Source organism: Mustela putorius, unplaced genomic scaffold, assembly GCF_011764305.1.
Source record: "Mustela putorius furo isolate JIRA1106 unplaced genomic scaffold, ASM1176430v1.1 tig00000228_pilon_pilon_pilon, whole genome shotgun sequence".
Taxonomy (NCBI): domain Eukaryota; kingdom Metazoa; phylum Chordata; class Mammalia; order Carnivora; family Mustelidae; genus Mustela; species Mustela putorius.
This window is the reverse complement of record NW_025421322.1, coordinates 7,414,800-7,430,800: the sequence shown is the minus strand read 5'-3', so window position 1 is coordinate 7,430,800 and position 16,001 is coordinate 7,414,800. Positions and strand designations below refer to the sequence as shown.

Here is a 16,001-nt window from a genome sequence, read left to right as displayed (position 1 = left end):
GAGATACTTTATAAAGGATGGGGCGGGTTGGCACAGCTGATCGTAACCGCACAGCAGTGAGAGAGAACCAGATACTGTCCTGTCTGATGTGTGCAGCGAGAAGAGTATATCATCACTTACGATGCACTCTTGCACCCAAAACTGAACCTGAATCTCATCAAGCCGACAGTTGTAATTACTAGTTTACAAGGAACAAAGGGACACATTTTTAAACAACACCATAGGCATGTCATCAGCAAAATCCCCCCAAATGGGAAACTCTACAGCACAAAAAAGCAGGTTTCTTCAACAAATAAAAATTGAAAGGACAGAGGAGGAAAATGGGAAATCTATAAATTGAAGGAAATTTAAGAAAAAAGGTGAATGAAATACAATGTGTGTGGATATCTTTTGTATCCCAAGTCAAACAAACTAGTCATAGAAAATACATTGATGAGACCATCAACAAAATTTGGACATGACTGAATTTCGGTTATATTAGAGAATTAAGGAACTTTCATTAATTTTTAGGTGTGATAATGGCATTGTGGTTATAAGGTTGAAGCTTTAGAACTGCTGACATTACACCATTTCAACTGAAAGAAATGACCACTTCATCTGGTTCAATCTTACATCTTCTTAAAAAGGGTCCCCATTTTCTGACAATCCATACGAAAGTATTTTTGAATAGAGTTTCATGATTTCTGGAGTTTGTCCAAACGAAGGGCAATGGAGGTCGAGAGGAAACAAGATTCACCATGCGCTGATAATTGTTGAAGCTGGTAACATACATGGGGGCTTATTATACCATTGTTATACCCACCTGTATATAGATTTTTGAAATATCTGTGTGTCATTTAAAGGTCTTAAACTATTGTGTGTATTTGAAATGTTATGTTTTTAAAACGCCTGAGGTTACAGTTAAGGGATTCCAGAATTGTTTTGAGCAACTGCAAGCAGCTGATGTCCCTGGGAAGAGCAATGCTCAGTTGAAGATATAATTGCTTGTGTGTGTGTGTGTGTGTGTGTGTGTGTGTGTGTGTGACTGCACATATGTTTAAATCACCTTCTCATATAAGTTTTCATTCTATTTCTCACTGATTTTTTTTGCTTGTGGCTGTGGGATTTGGGGGTTCTAACAAGAAGCAGTGTTTGAATTTTGAATCCCTGTGCTAAAGAAGAAAAAATAAAGCTAACCAGCTTGGGCACACTCTCCCTGGGTCTCTTTGTTAACGTTTTTGGCAGCTTCTATTTAAATAATCCCTCTTCTCTAAGTTCACTGGGTGTTTTCTGCAGCCTTACGTAACCGCTGGAAGTCCCTGTCTCTACAAAGGAACACCTGATTCAGAAAAGCAAACATTATAACAGCAACCCATTCCTCTGCTGCCCAGACTCACAACCAACCAGACGTGTGGCGACTCTATTTGAGAGAGAGAGAAAGAGAGTCATAGAGAGAAAGACTGAGAGAACAAGTGGGAGGAGGGGCAGAGGGAGCAGCAGATTTCCCGCTGGGCAGGGAGCCCCATGTGGGGCTCAATCCCAGGACCCCGAGATCATGACCTGAGCCCCAGGCAGATGCTCACCTGGCTAAGCCAGCCAGGCGCCCGTGTGCAACTTTATAAATTCCCAGAAACGGCGTCACAGGCTCTGGGGAAACTGAGAGTTAAGGAAAGGTGAGCGAAGCTCAGAGAAACCCCAGGAAGAGGATTATTCCTCCGACCGGGACTCAGCTCCACACCCTCAGAAGAACTGCCAGCTGGGAGAGGTGTCTGGAGGCAGCACTCACAGCACAGAATCAACGGAATCCTCGAGCCCTGTGCTGAAGGGATGGAGGAGTCTGGTGCCTGAGCCCGAGGCGAGGAGAGCTCCCCAGAGAACCAGGCTCCTTACTCTGGGTGGGGCCAGGATCCAGTCCACTTCCCAGACCCCACTCCACTCAGGAGCACGATTTGCATAATAAACTATCTAATGCCTCAGTGACCTAATGTTATCAGAGATATTTTAACAACCTTCAAAATTGCCTTCAAGGTCAGAAATGCTCTTGGTCCCATTTCTTGGTCGGCCCACCAATGTCGCTCAGGGCTCAGTGTGCTAAGCTCTTTAGAGTAGCGTTTGAGGACTGGGACTCATACCTGCAAGCCCTGTTCTCGTCTCTCTTCTACGTTGCCTTGAGGGTTAGAGACTGTGGCTCTTAAGCCTGGCCGAGCCTCAGTATTACCTAGGACAGCAGTGGCCGTTGGCAGAGGCCATTCGTTTATGTACCAACCTTGGTTGCTTTGGGATTAAAAATAGCGGAAGCTGAGTAGCTGCAACAAAGGTAATGTGGCCCACAAAGCCTAAAATATTTACAACTGGCCCTTCACAGCGAAGGCTGGTCACCCTGTGATCTAGGACCCGCTCCTCCACGAGGTCCACGAGCCAGCAAGACCAGCATCACCCAGGACCTTGTTAGAAATGCAACATCCTAAGCCCCACCTCAGACCTAGGAAAGTCCACTCTGCCCTGACCCCGAGAACTAGCCAAACCTGCAGGCCTCTGGCCCCGACAGAAGCCCTGGGAGTGGGGCCTTTTGTTTACGTTGCCCAAGTGAATCTGATGTGTAGCCTCCAGGGAAGCTGACTGGGAAATACGGAGTATGGTCCCTCTGGGATCGGGATCTCCTGCAGGACTAACACCAGATCCTCAAGCAGCGGGGAGGGGTGCCCAGGGAAGACTCACGGCTGAGTGCCTCTCTAGGAACTGCCCTCTGTGGAAGGAAGTGCCCCCCCCCCAAGCTCCCTTCCCCAGGCTGGGGGCAGCCAGCAGCTGAAACCTGATACAGGGTGACCAGGCGCCTGTCATTACCATACCTGAAGGACCATCCCCAGCAATTCAACTTCTCCCTTAGCCCAGGCCCTCACAGGTGGCCCCAGTAAGAGTCCACCTCAGTCTATTTCCTGACAGTCTCTAAGAGTATATGATATGACATTAGACAGGACATGGCCATAAATAAGAAAATGCAAAACCGAGTAAGTGCGCTAGGTCTGTGCTAGAAGGGAACATGTGACTGAGGGGGCACATGGGAGCTGTGGGGCTTTCAGAGGGAGTGGGAGGGGGGTAAGAGGATAAGGTACTTCATGCAAAGGGAAACCCTAAGTCGGGCTGAGTGGAGAGGACCTGCAGACCCTCAGTGGAAGCTAAGGCTGAAGAAAAAGCCTTAAATGCCAACTAAGACATTTGCATTCAGTTGGCAAAGAAAAATCATGAAAGGCTCTGAGCAGGAGATAACACAGTAATGGTCCCAGTTATGCCTCAGGAATATTCGCCTGACAATGGTATGAAGGATCCTGGAGTGGCAGTGACTGGGGGTCGGGGGACAGGTCACAGCGCCGTTGCAGACGTCGAGCTGCGAGGCAATGAGGGCCAGAGCTAGTGATCGGTTAGGCAGCTGGCATGAAGGAAAGAGCACAGGGCTCCGAACGAAAGCAGAGCTGGGTTCCCAACCCCCCGCAGCCACTTACAGCCTTCAAGCCTTGGCACAGGTCACCTGGCCTCTCGGACTTCTCCCATCGGTAAAACTGGGGGTAAGAGAATCAGGTAATAAACACTCCGTGCCGGGCACACGCTGCACACGCAGCTAAGGAAAGCCACGCTCGGGAGCCGGGGTGGTGTTCATCCGTGTTTGCACACACACCACTTACCGCCCCAGCTGAGCAAACCTGAGCCTGGCTGCTCCGAAGACTGTCCTGAAAAGCAGTTCTTGCACGTAGTAATTTAATGAGGCCTCAGTTTCGTGCTTCAACTCAAATCGTCCCCCTTATGAAGGGTGCACAGGCAATCGCCACTTCCATTGTAGCCAAGGCTGTGCCCTGTTGTTATGACGACCGTTTCCCAAACAGCCCTGCTATTTTCCTCAAATCCTTTCAGTTTCCTCTCGCCCTCAAGTCCACAAGCCCTAGAGACAATAGCAGGGTGGGTTTTTTAGATTTTCGCAGGAAATACTGTCAAGTCTTTAAATGAGCCAATGGGCTGTCTGTGGCTTCTCCTACAGGGCCCCAGCCTGAGCATCAGCACGACCCCGCACAGCGGACCTCTACCAACGTCCCCACCAATTGGTCACTGGCGCCACAGAGTATCAGCGGGCACGTCAGTTTCCAGCTGGCATTAACTCTATAGGAAAAGGAAGCAGAAAACAAAGAAACGCCCCTTGCACATGTCACGACACCACACAGAGTCTGATGTTAAAAGACTATTCCAAAAGATTTAAGTTTAAGCTATTGTTGTACTATTTCTAAAACCAGCTCAATATTAGCACTTTCCCAATAAATATCAACCTTTGTGAATTCACTTAACATGTGGTAATACTATAAACACTATTACTATTATTATAAAATCTTCATACCAATAATTGTGCTGCTCTGGTTTCTAGCAGACCTTCCTCTCCTCGCTTTCCTTTCCTCCTCCTTTTCTTTTTTTTTTAATATAAGATTTAATTTATTTATTTGACAGAGACAGAGATCATAAGTAGGCAGAGAGGCAGGCAGAGAGAGGGGGTGAAGCAGGATCCCCACTGAGCAGAGAGCCCGATGAGGGGCTCTATCCCAGGACCCTGGGATCATGACCTGAGCTGAAGGCAGAGGCTTAACCCACTGAGCCACCCTTCCTTTCTTTTCTCCTTCCCCTTCTCCTACCAATCTCGTCTCCCCTCAGAAGTAGCCTGAGGATGAAAGGTCCAGTTACCCAGGTGGCAGCCTACACATCTGTTCTTCCCCTTTTCTTTTTGCCAAGAGGACCATGATACTGTTAGCGTGGTGCATGCCCAACTAACAGTCCCGATCTTCTAGTTTATCTCACAGCCAGGGATGGCCATGTCATACAGTTCTGGCCAATGAGACTCAAGCAAAGCTTACTGGCTTCTGGGAAAGCTATCATTTTGCAGATAAAAAGGACCGACTCGGATAGAATGTGCCTTTCCCCCTTCTTCGTATCTAAAGTAAGACACGACAACACCTTGCAACTACGAGGATGAAATCCACATGGTACGGATGGCCAAGTAATAAACCCACGTCCTTGACAGCATTCCCTAGTGAGCAGCTGCCTCCCTCCAGACGCTCTGTGAAGTGCAGACACTAGAGCCTCTCTGCTAAACCACATTCCCCCTGGTTTTGGTTCTTGCCACCAAAAGCAGTTCCTAACTGATACAAAAGATGAGGAGGGTTCCCTCCACTCAACAAATATGCTTTGAGCACCTACTCCAGGCTGAGCGCCATGCTAAGTATCTGGGCAAGAGTGGCGAATATGGCCAGCAGCACATCGCCTCCCAGAGTGAAGGAGTAAAGACATAAAGAGTCAATGAGCAAGACAGTGACAGGCTTGGTGATCAGAAGAAAAAAAGGATCATCAGGTGACTGGGGAAGGCTGTTCTCTCTGAGGTGGGGTCCAGGAGGTAAAGAGTGGGGGAGGGGCCACATTACAGCGGGTGCCCCAGATGCTCGTGTGGCTGGAACACTGTGTGCCAGAGAGAGAGCAAGCAGGATAAGCCAAGCCAGAGAGGTAGAGGAACCGGGTTATGCAGGTCGAGGAAAGGGGTTGCTAGGGTTTTATTCTACATATAACAGATTAAGAAGCTAGCAGAGGCCATTAAGCAAGAGAGGGACGAGACCCGATATATGTTTTAAAAGTGTTTTCTCCCTCTTAACATGAAGAATGACTTGTGAAGAGCAAGAAGAGAAGCAGGATACAGCTGAGGTTCAAGTAAAACATGGCAGCGGCCTGGGCTCTGGGAGGGCCATGGAGACGCAGAGGAGCCCTCACCCTGTGGACGGCACTGCCTGGGATGTCCTCATCTGTAGGGACATTAAGGAACAACCTCATCAGTGCACTTAAAGAGTCCAAACAGGCAGAGATGAGGACAGGGTAGCTAAGGCATTTTTTAAATGCTGAGGTGCCCAGAAGAACATACAACAGGTAACTGGAGAGAATGATGGGAGAATTCACAGCAAGTCTTTGATTTTTTTTTTTTTTTTTAAGTATTCAGAGGGAAAGAACAGCATAGTGTTGGGAGCTATTACACAGGGACTGTCACAGCATGTTAATAAGGAATTAAGAGAATTGCCAAGAAGTGGTAAGAATACTGAGGTTCTGGAGAACGAACTGCTATTGGGCACAAAGACCAACACCCATGACTTGCTTCAGCAACGGCAGGCAGCTCGGAACAGGGGACGTAAGGGACACCGGGGAAGATAGACCCCAGGTTTGAGGTGGAGCCCAGGGCAAGACTGAAGAGGGGAAGAGAACCTAGGTACCCGAATGGCAGCTCTGAGAGGCCATACACCTCATATTTGTGGACACACTCGTTCTACAATGATTCCTATCCTACAGCGTGGTAAATGAAACCTAGACAAGCTAAGAAACCTGCTCAAGGTCACAAAGCTGGTCAGTATCACTGTCAGAGTCTAATTCCCACTGAACTATAATCTTCAAACAAAACGACAAGGAAGATGATGATGATAAAGAAGAGAGTCAGAAAGGTCCAGAGACTGGAGGTCATGATGGGTGTGAGAAGCTGGCTTGTCGAAGGAGAGGAAGCATATGAAACTATAAACCGACAGCAGATCAGGCTGCGCGGTCTCACGCGTGAAGAAGTGTTACAGGCTGGTGCAGTGGCTTGGGGAAGCTCAGCAGGCCCAGGTTGGGCTTTGGGGCTGAAGAGCATCTGGCCACAAGCTACCCATTCTGTCTTGCCAGCTGCCCACTAAAATGTCTACGAAGACAGAAAAAGACCAAGGATCACAATCACCCAAAAGGAAGACTAACAGACAACCTAATCCTAGACTCTGGGAGAAATTGGCACTATTCATAAAGAAGATGGAGTAGGATTAAGAAAAATCTAAGGCTTCCAGTTTTGCTTCCTTATACAGACACCACACGCAGAACGTAGGCAGCCACTGGGTACTATTGCACTGGACACAGAGATCCGGGACTGGGAGGGAATGGGGTTAGACCCGAACTACAACACTGGGCAGCCAGTCTATGTGACCTCATGGGCATCTGAGGCCCAGACAGAGAGCTGGCCCCTAGACACACACACCTCACAGGCCATGTTACCATCTCCACAAAGCAACCACAAATCCCAGAAACGGCTGGGCAGACTAGAAAACTCAGCCTGAGCCAGCTGTAGGGGGTGGCAGGGAGTGAAAGAGGGCCACGATTATCATAAACAGTGAAGTCACAATATGCATTTGCCTCGTATATAATTTACCTGAATTCAATTATATTTGCTTAGTACTGAAAGGAAAAAATGGAGAAAAATCCCTTCACTTACCCACGGCCTTCCCCACCCCTCACCCAGTCCCCCGTTCAAACTAGCCTTTGGCTGCCACGACCTCCAAATACTTTCCTAAACACAAAGAAAAACAGAACTACTCTTTTTTTCTCTTGGCCTTTGAGCTTCCAAGAAATTTGAGGAAGTTCTTCTATAACCCCCAAACCTCAAACATAATCCCCACAGAAGAAGTAAGTTGTTCCATAGACACCTAGATGCCGGACCTGAGGCATAAAAGTCCCAAATGCTGACAGACGTGTTACTTCTGTGTGCTTCTCTAACACTCTCTAAAGTTTCTTAAGCCACATCTCTGCATTTGAAATCAGAAAAAAAAAAAAAAAAAAAAAAACCATTCTGCCCCAAGCCTGATCACCTTTAAGGAGGCAATCAGGTGCCTGGGATGCAGGTGATCTTGGGGGCATGTCTGCAGCCCCACTTGGGGCTCTCGGCCCAGGGAGGGGGGCCAGTACCGGTGCCTCAGGGCTGCCGGGTCTGCTCAAGGCCTCCTGTCCTCAGCCTCACCAATGCTGGCAGGAGGTTCCCCCTGCCAAGTCCTTTTCCAAACCGCTGAAGGCAGATGGGGTGGAGGAGGGCGCCAACTCCACGCTTAGCAGTTACAGCATAACAGACACTGCCCTGGATTTAGAAACAAGACACCTGGTTTCCGACACGGGCTCTTCCACTCCCTCAGCTGGTGACCTTACTCAATCTCCACATCTCACTGAATCTCAGTTTCCTCATCTGGTAAATGGGGATTGCGATGGTTTATGAGGTTTGTTTAGACAGTTACGGAAACTAATGTCCCAAAGAAAAATACATTAGGTGCTCAATAAATGCTATTTGAATTAAAATGACAAGGGAACAGACCCAGTCTCTGAAGGACGGGTGAGGCAGTGACGATAGACACCCTCTCAGGATTTCCAAACGTTCACATTGTTAGTGCTCATAAAGACACTTGTATGCATTTTCCAGGGCTGCTGTAACAAAGGACCACAAACTGCCGGCTTAAGCAGCAGAAATTTCTTGTCGCACAGGTCTGAGATCAGGAATCTGAGGTTGGGGTGGCTCCTTCCAGGGACTGTGAGGGAGAATTTGTTCCAGGCCTCTCTCTCAGCTCCTGGTGGCTTGCTGACAATCTTGGGTGCTCCTTGGCTTGTAGAAGCCTCACCCTGACCTCCATCTTCAACTGACATGGGGTTCTCTTTGGGGTGTCTGTGTGTTCAAATGTCCCTTTTTATAAGGACACCAGTCACACTAGATTAGGGCCCACATTAATGACCTCATCTTAACCTCTGTATAGACCCTATCTACAAAAAGGTCACATTTGGATGTACTGGTGGTTAGGACTTCAACACAGAAATTTGTGGGGGCAGACAACTGGGCCCTAACAACAGAGCAGTGGAGGTGGTTGTGGGGCAGAGTGGGAGGCGAGCACGTAAGAGGAACACTGGTGGCAGCTAAGGCAGAAGGCGCTAGATCATAACGTGGGCTCAGGATACTCCATCCATCTCCTTTCCAGATGAAAGCCAAGGAGGTGTTCAGACTAGCCAGAGAATCTCTGCAGGAGTCCCGAGAGAGATGGGATTTTGCAATAGAAGCAAAAGGATCTTCTGAGAGTGGCTAGAGGCTGTGGACCTACACAGAAAGGCTCCCGGGATGCAAGCCCAGGTCCATCAGCCAGGAACGACAGGCTCAGATGTCCAATGCACTAACCGGCAGAATGGCCTTATCAGCAGGAAGGGGTTGTGGGCACATAGACCCCAAACCAAAGGCAGGGCCAGTAGGGGTCTAAGCCTGAGGGACTCTAAGCCTGAGTACAGGATAAGCCAGGAAAAGACTCCATGCCGACTGAGAGGGGACTATGTTCCTCTGAGTGGGCCCAAGTCTGGAACCCTAAATTCATCTCTGGTTAGAGTCAGAGTAGTTTATCTGGTGTCCAACAAAGACACAGTTCACTGGACTGATTTCAAGACAAATTATCTAAGGTAAGACTTGGGAAAGAGGTTCTAAGATAAAACTTCATTTGCTCAGCGGGATCATTTCTCCAACTCTTCATTTTTACAGGCTGGTGTGCGACCGTCCATCACGCAGTGCCCAAGCCGGCAGAGCTCCCAGGCTCCCTGGAGAGACAGTAACGAGGTATGACGGGTGCGACAAGGGGGCTGCACAGTCCCTGGAGAGCCTGTGACACGATGTATGTCACTCTGCCCAGGTGGGGTCTGGGCCACAAGCACATGAGACTTCCTAAACTTTATGAACTGCCTGAGTTTGCTCCCACCTGTTTTTGTAGTGATTTTTACAAAATGACCCTGGTAACAAAGAGGCTTGTGTTTGGCAAAGGGAGCAGAGGAAAGTGGGGATGTCTTCTTGCTATGCAACCAATCAGGTAGACAAGAACCCAGAGAGAACGAGCAGATGGAACTTCTGAGGAAAGAAAACATCATCTCTGGGGACTCCAGGAGAATACAATGGACACAGGAAGTGCTAGGAGATTTAGTCATTAAAGAAAGGTCACTTGGGGTCCCATACAGGCACAGTGTTAGGCATGGGGATCTGGTGGTGAGCAAAAAGACCCCCTATCAAAGTAATACAGCTTGTCATGCTTGAGGGGCAGGTATCCATTGATAAATTATCTGAAAATATAACCACAAGCATAACAGGTAGATAGAAGGAGCTGGGAGAGGGCCGGAAGGAGGGAGAGAGGAGCCTTATCCATCAGAAAGCCCCAGGTGGGCTCTCTCCTGGTACTCCCTTCTCAAGGAAGGAGGCAGGATAACACCACCCCACCCCCCACACCCAAGAGGGCCTTCAGGAACAGTCCTGCTTCCTCTGCCATGCTCCTGCAGCTGTCTGCAGGCACACAGCTCCCCATCCCCCACTCCCCAGCAAAATGAGCTACCCAAGCCCCTGCACTCCTCCAGCATCTTTCCCATATTATGTTCCAGGATGGTCCACAGGCTGACCTGAAGTGTGTCTACCTTTGTGTCTGTCTCCACTAATTATTCATTTTTTACAGTTCAAGGAACGTATCTTACTCAACTTTGCGCCTAATGTATATTGAATGAATAAGAGAGCAAACGTCTTTTATCTTTTGTCTGTGGACACAGGGAAACAAAGACCTAGAATATTGTCTTAATGACATTATCAAGATGAATAAAGGTCAGCACATTTAAGCATTACACTGAAACCAACAAGGTACATTTTAATAGGACTAAATTTAAAAACCTCCACTTTGGGTGACTGAAATCAGTAGTATGACTGCAGGACTCGTGGCTGCGGGGTGGAGGGAAGCCATTCATTTGGCCAACATTTACTGAGTGCCACCTATGTTCCAGTCACTGTTCCAGGAGCTAGATATTCAGCACAGACAACATCTCTGAGATGACAAGACTTAAATTCAACTAGAAAAAAAGATCTACAGGTTTTAATCAATCACAAGTTTAATGTGAGTCATTGAGGTAATACAGCAGCAACAAGAGCAGGAAAACAAACAAATCCTAACCTGATTTTACCTGCACCGAGAGATCATCAGTGCCTGCACATTGCCCTGTGCTACCCAACTACCACATAAGAGCTTGGAGCTAACCACAGGTCTCTGGTATCAAGAGGGACTCTGATATGCAAGGGACATAGCATATCTGGAATAACACGGTCAGGTCCCCACAAGTCTGACAGATGACCGAAAGATCTGCATGTGTTTGGACTGGAGAACTAGAGGTCAGATGAGATGCGACAGTTTTCTTCAAATATTGAGAGTTGTCTATACGAGACTTGATTGCAAAGGTGTGGAGTTCACCAGGTAGAAATTACAAAGCAGCCGGAAGAGTTTCTCACAAGGAGAACTGCTCCACTAAGGTATGAGGGACCTCCTTCCCCAGGGAAGACATGTCCCATCTATAGTAGAAGAAAACTATGGTATCCAAGACCAGAATATAAAGAGACCACAGTAGGGACGCCTGGGTGGCTCAGTTGGTTAAGCAGCTGCCTTCGGCTCAGGTCATGATCCCAGCGTCCTGGGATCGAGTCCCACATTGGGCTCCTTGCTCCATGGGGAGCCTGCTTCTCCCTCTGACTCTGCCTTCCACTCTGTCTGCCTGTGCTCGCTTTCGCTCGTGCTCTATCTCTGACAAATAAATAAATAAAATCTTTAAAAAAAAAAAAAATAAATAAATAAAGAGACCACAGTAGATTTTGAGTCCCATCAACCGTAAAAGCAAGAATTCTATAGTTAATCTTCCATCAATCAAGAAGGCAGTATTTAGGGGTACAGGCTTTGGATTCAAGCAGAGCTGGATCCCAGAACTGGATGGGGGGAAAGTCACTAGCACACTCCATGCCTCATTCCCTTACTAGTAAGAGAAGGATGGTCACAGTTCCTACCTCATCCTGGCCATGAGGACGAAGTTCTGTTAACTTCTGTGAGATGAGTTCTGTTAAGTGCTGCTTCGTACAGTCCCCGGCCCTTGGTAAGTCATCAATAAACACTAGCTGATAGTAATAGTAAGTGTTCTTCATTTTATTTTGCTTATTTCAATTTATTTGGGTAAACTGTTTTGCTGGGAGTCTCTATAATTTTGTAATCCTCAATCGTGCATTTATAAAAGCAATTATTATAGCAATTTAAAACTGTAAAATAGAAGGACTTTAGAGAAACTTGAAATGTTCTATTTCCTAGAGAAATTAGGAAAATACCTCACAGTATAAGAAAGTATAGTTAAGGTTGTAATTTAAGGGACTTGTGATCAAATTGAGGTAAATCAAGGGTGTTACTCACGTACAGGATGGCTGAGCTGGCTGGGCAGGGCAACCTCAGAGACTCCCTTTCTCCTGGAGAGATCCCCAGCAGACAACGGAAGTAAAAATCAATCCAGCAAACTGATTTTATGAGGACTAAATCATGTCAGACCAATTTAATTTCCTCCTGTGACAGCAAGACAGGCTGCTATGACACAGGGAAGCAACAGGCTATCAGATACTGTGGTTTGGGCTAAGTCTTCAATTCCAGCCTACGTAACAGCTGAACCTTAAAACCTAATTGAACTCTGCTGGCTAGTGAAGATGATCTCCCAAAACAGGAACCAGAGGCTCAGGATCTACTTTTTGAGTAAGAGGGAGGCAATAAAGTCCTTTCCTTTGTATGACTGGCAGAAAAACACGCCCCCCCCCATCCTGCAGTAAAATGCAGAATTCATCCAACAAATATTTATCAAACACTCTCCTGTGACATGCCCCCTGTCTGGACTGGATTAAGAAACTGAAGTAAAATTTACAAGCAGACATGCTTAAATGGGACTTTTCAGTAGACGTGAGTATGGAGTTGGCGGGGTGGGGGGCAGTGCACCAGAAGAAATGGAAACTTTGGACTGGGTTGGGTGTTTCAATGGAATAGGGTGGAGTTTTAAAGAGCAGCTATGGGGGGCACCTGGGTGACTCAGGTGGCTAAACCTCTGACTCTAGAATTTAGCTCAGGTCTTGATCTCAGGGTCCTGAGAGGGAGCCCAACTTGGGGCTCCACGCTGGGCGTGGAGCCTGCTTAAGATTCGCTCTCTCCTTCTGCCCCTCCTTAACCCTACCAGAGTCCCTGCTCAACCTCTCTCTCTCTCTCTCTAAAGAAAAGAAAAGAAAAGAAAAAAGAGCAACTGTGCGATGAGAAAGGCACTTTGAAGAATCCAGGTTAAAGGGGTCCAAGTGGGCAAACTTAGGTAGCAAGGACGCCTTCAGGATCACCTGCCTGGCAAGGCTGGCCCATCTTTGGCAAGGAACCACAAATCAGCATGCTCATCCCAGGCCCTACCTGTTGCAGGGACCACTCTGATGAGGCACAATGGGATAGGAGTCAGGATAGCAGACTAAAAAAGAGTAAGTACTGGAAATGAATATTTAGCCATCCCATAATAACCATCTCATACCCACAGGTAGATACACACACACAATATACTCCCAGTTCCCAAGGCAACCATTCCTTGAAGCTGTACTCTGTTGGTTTTTGTTTTCATTTTTCCATACTAGATCTTTGCAACCATTTTTCCTTGGAGTGCAGCTCTGGCCTTTGACTCTGTGAAGTACCACACCTCCCAAGAAATGCTGTTAAATCTAACATTTACCAGGTCCCTTATGAAGGCTCATGTCTTATCCTCATTTCTGACACTGAATTGAGCCAACACATAATTTGGAAACTTGCTGAAAGCCCTGATGACACAAAGAAACCATTATGATCACTGCAGTGAGTCCGAAACATTACAGACAAATACAGTGCTCTGTCTTGAACCATTTTCACTGACAGTTCTTCCCTTTTTTTTGGTTTTTTGTTTGTTTGCTTATTTGGTTTTTTTAAAAAGGGACTCACCAAGTTCGTATGGAAAGGGAGCCAGCTTTGGGCCTAAAAGATGGAGAGACTGATTCTTAAGATTAAAACAGCAGCCCTTATGAAGGAAGCACGGATTTAGGAGTATTGAACTTTCTAAGAGTATTTCACATTTCTTTCCTCCTCCTGATAACATACAGTGTGCTTCAAATTAATCTCATTTTCTATCTCAGAATTCATTATTTAAAAATGCCAACAACATAAACAGGTCTGGAAAGAGTTAAAGCATATTATGCAAATAACGATCTAGCTTTTGACAACATCCATATACTAAGTAGTGAGGTGTTCTCCTTTTCCACCAGCAGATTTATGACTAAAGGTCAGTCTGCGGTAACAGATTATCTTCATCTCTATAATCATTAGTGTCTGCTTTAAAAAAAAAAAAATCTGCTAGGTGACTGGACCAGAAAGTTCTCTGCATATCCTTCTGTTAAATTTCTGCTAGTGGGGCATGAATGGTAAGAGTGTGTAAATGCACAGCCCCAGTCCACATCCGTGCCCTGCCTCCTAGGAAGTACGGAGGCACCGCAGGGTGGGGAGAAAGTCTTCACTCTGGAACACCTGCTGGGGAGAAGTGAGCTTCAGTGCAGAACCAATGGTGGGGCGAGCGGGCGTGCTTTGTGCCCTGAACTAGGATTCTGGTTTTCGCAGCCCGAAGGAAAGGGGAAGTGAAGAGGAGGACTCCAACCAGGCAATCTGGGTCAGGCGCCCTGTCTATAAATCAAGGCAGAGAGAGTCCAGGTGGCGTGGCGGGGGGTTGGAGAGGGGGCCGGAGTGGGTCCACCGGGGCTGGCGGGGGAGGGGGGCGAGGGGGTGAGGAGACGAAGGCAAGCACGCCGGGGCGCGGGTGGGTGGAGGGGCAGGTGTGCGTGCCAGGTGGGCTGTCCTCCCGGCGGATGCGTCGGTCCCGGCACTGAGCGCCCGCGGCTCCCGGGACTGGCTCAGTTCCTGCAAGCGTGTCGCGCTGACCCCACTCGCTGGGCCTGGGTCTGTCGGTCTGCCAGCAGGCAGGACCAGTCGGTATGCCGTCCTCAGATCCCCTCGACCCCCTACCACTCGCACGGAAATCACCGGCTGCCCCGGCGCCCCTCATCCTTCCCGCTGGTCTCTGGGCTCCGGCCTCCCGGCGCCCGGGGTCCGCGGCAGCCGCTCACTCACCCGCGTGCAGGCCGCCCGCCTCGGGGCCGCTGTCGGTGGCCGCGGCGCTGGGCGGCGCGTCCGAGTCGGTGTAGGTGAGCCAGGTGGACTCGGTCTCCCGGGTCCAGCTCTCGTAGTAGCGGGGCTCGATGGCATCAGCCCGGCTCCCGCCACAGCCCATCCTCCTGCGCTGCGGGCGCGCCCGGCTGCCCTTCGGCTCGCGGCTCCAGCGGCAGAGGCGGCTCAGCCCCGGCGGCGCAGCCCAGGCCGGCGAGGAGGCGGCGGCGGCGGCGGCGACATCGCGTCCCCGCCCGCGCGGCAACCAGGCGCCCAGCTCCCGCCTCGCCCCCCGCCCCCGACGCCTCGCCCTCTCCCCGCGCCCCTCCTCCCCGCGTTTCCCTTCCCTCCCTCGTGCCCCGCTCTCCCCTCCCCCACTCCCTCCCTCCCTCGGAGCGCCGAAGCTGGTCGGGGGCGCAGGAGCGGCTACCAGAGAACGTGAGGACAGCGGGGGTCCCAAAAGAGGTTCGGCCCCACGGGCTGAGATTACGCTCCCAGGGTCCTGCGCATCCATCCATCCATCCACACACTCCCCTGTTCATCCGTTCACCCATTCATGCAAGCATCCTTCTTTCCCTCTTTTCTTCCCTTCCTCCCTCCCTTCCTTCTGTCCTTCCTCATTTCTCCCTACCTTCCTCCCTTCCTTCCATGCATGTATTCAGAACTGGAGCGCTTGGGAAGGAATCCAAGCGTTCTGGCCACTTGTTTCAAAAGCAGTAGAGCTGAGGACAAGCCCCTCAAAATGGGCAGAAAGTAATGCCATTAAGAATTAAGGAACAGGGGCGCCTGGGTGGCTCAGTGGGTTAAAGCCTCTGCCTTCAGCTCAGGTCATGATCCCAGGGTTCTTGGATCCAGCCCCACATTGGGCTCTCTGCTCAGTGGGGAGCCTGCTTCCTCCTCTTTCTCTCTGACTGGCTGTCTGTCTGTCAAATAAATAAATAAATAAAATCTTAAGAAAAAAAAAGAAAGAAGGAACAGTCAGCGCCCTTTTCTGGTTTTAGCTGGTTTGGAGAGTAGGAGTGGGGCCTATGATTTCTGATGGAGTTGGGCTAGACTCTATCACTAACACCTTTCCAGTTCTGTGACTTTGAACTTTGTTTTCAAGAAAGTGAAACAGAACAAGCTCTCCCTGGGGCTGGGAGGCAGGGCTGGCTCTCCTCC

General features: G+C 49.0%; 1 protein-coding gene across 3 annotated transcripts in view; it reads right to left on the bottom strand.

The window, feature by feature from the left end:
* BAALC (BAALC binder of MAP3K1 and KLF4) overlaps positions 1-15,151 on the bottom strand; it is an 84,267-nt gene extending 69,116 nt beyond the window's left edge. The window contains exons 1-2 of one of the 3 annotated variants that reach the window (XM_045078004.1): positions 14,805-15,151; positions 4,611-7,357 (exon numbers count right to left, since the gene is read on the bottom strand). In XM_045078004.1, coding sequence (XP_044933939.1) covers positions 7,323-7,357; positions 14,805-14,964 — 195 coding nt within the window. In that variant the 5' untranslated portion in view covers positions 14,965-15,151 and the 3' untranslated portion in view covers positions 4,611-7,322. Of the gene's footprint in view, positions 1-4,610; positions 7,358-11,463; positions 12,204-14,804 lie in introns of those variants that run through there. The other 2 variants (XM_045078005.1, XM_045078003.1) reach the window with 2 other exon arrangements.
* Between the last annotated feature and the right edge of the window lie 850 nt (positions 15,152-16,001).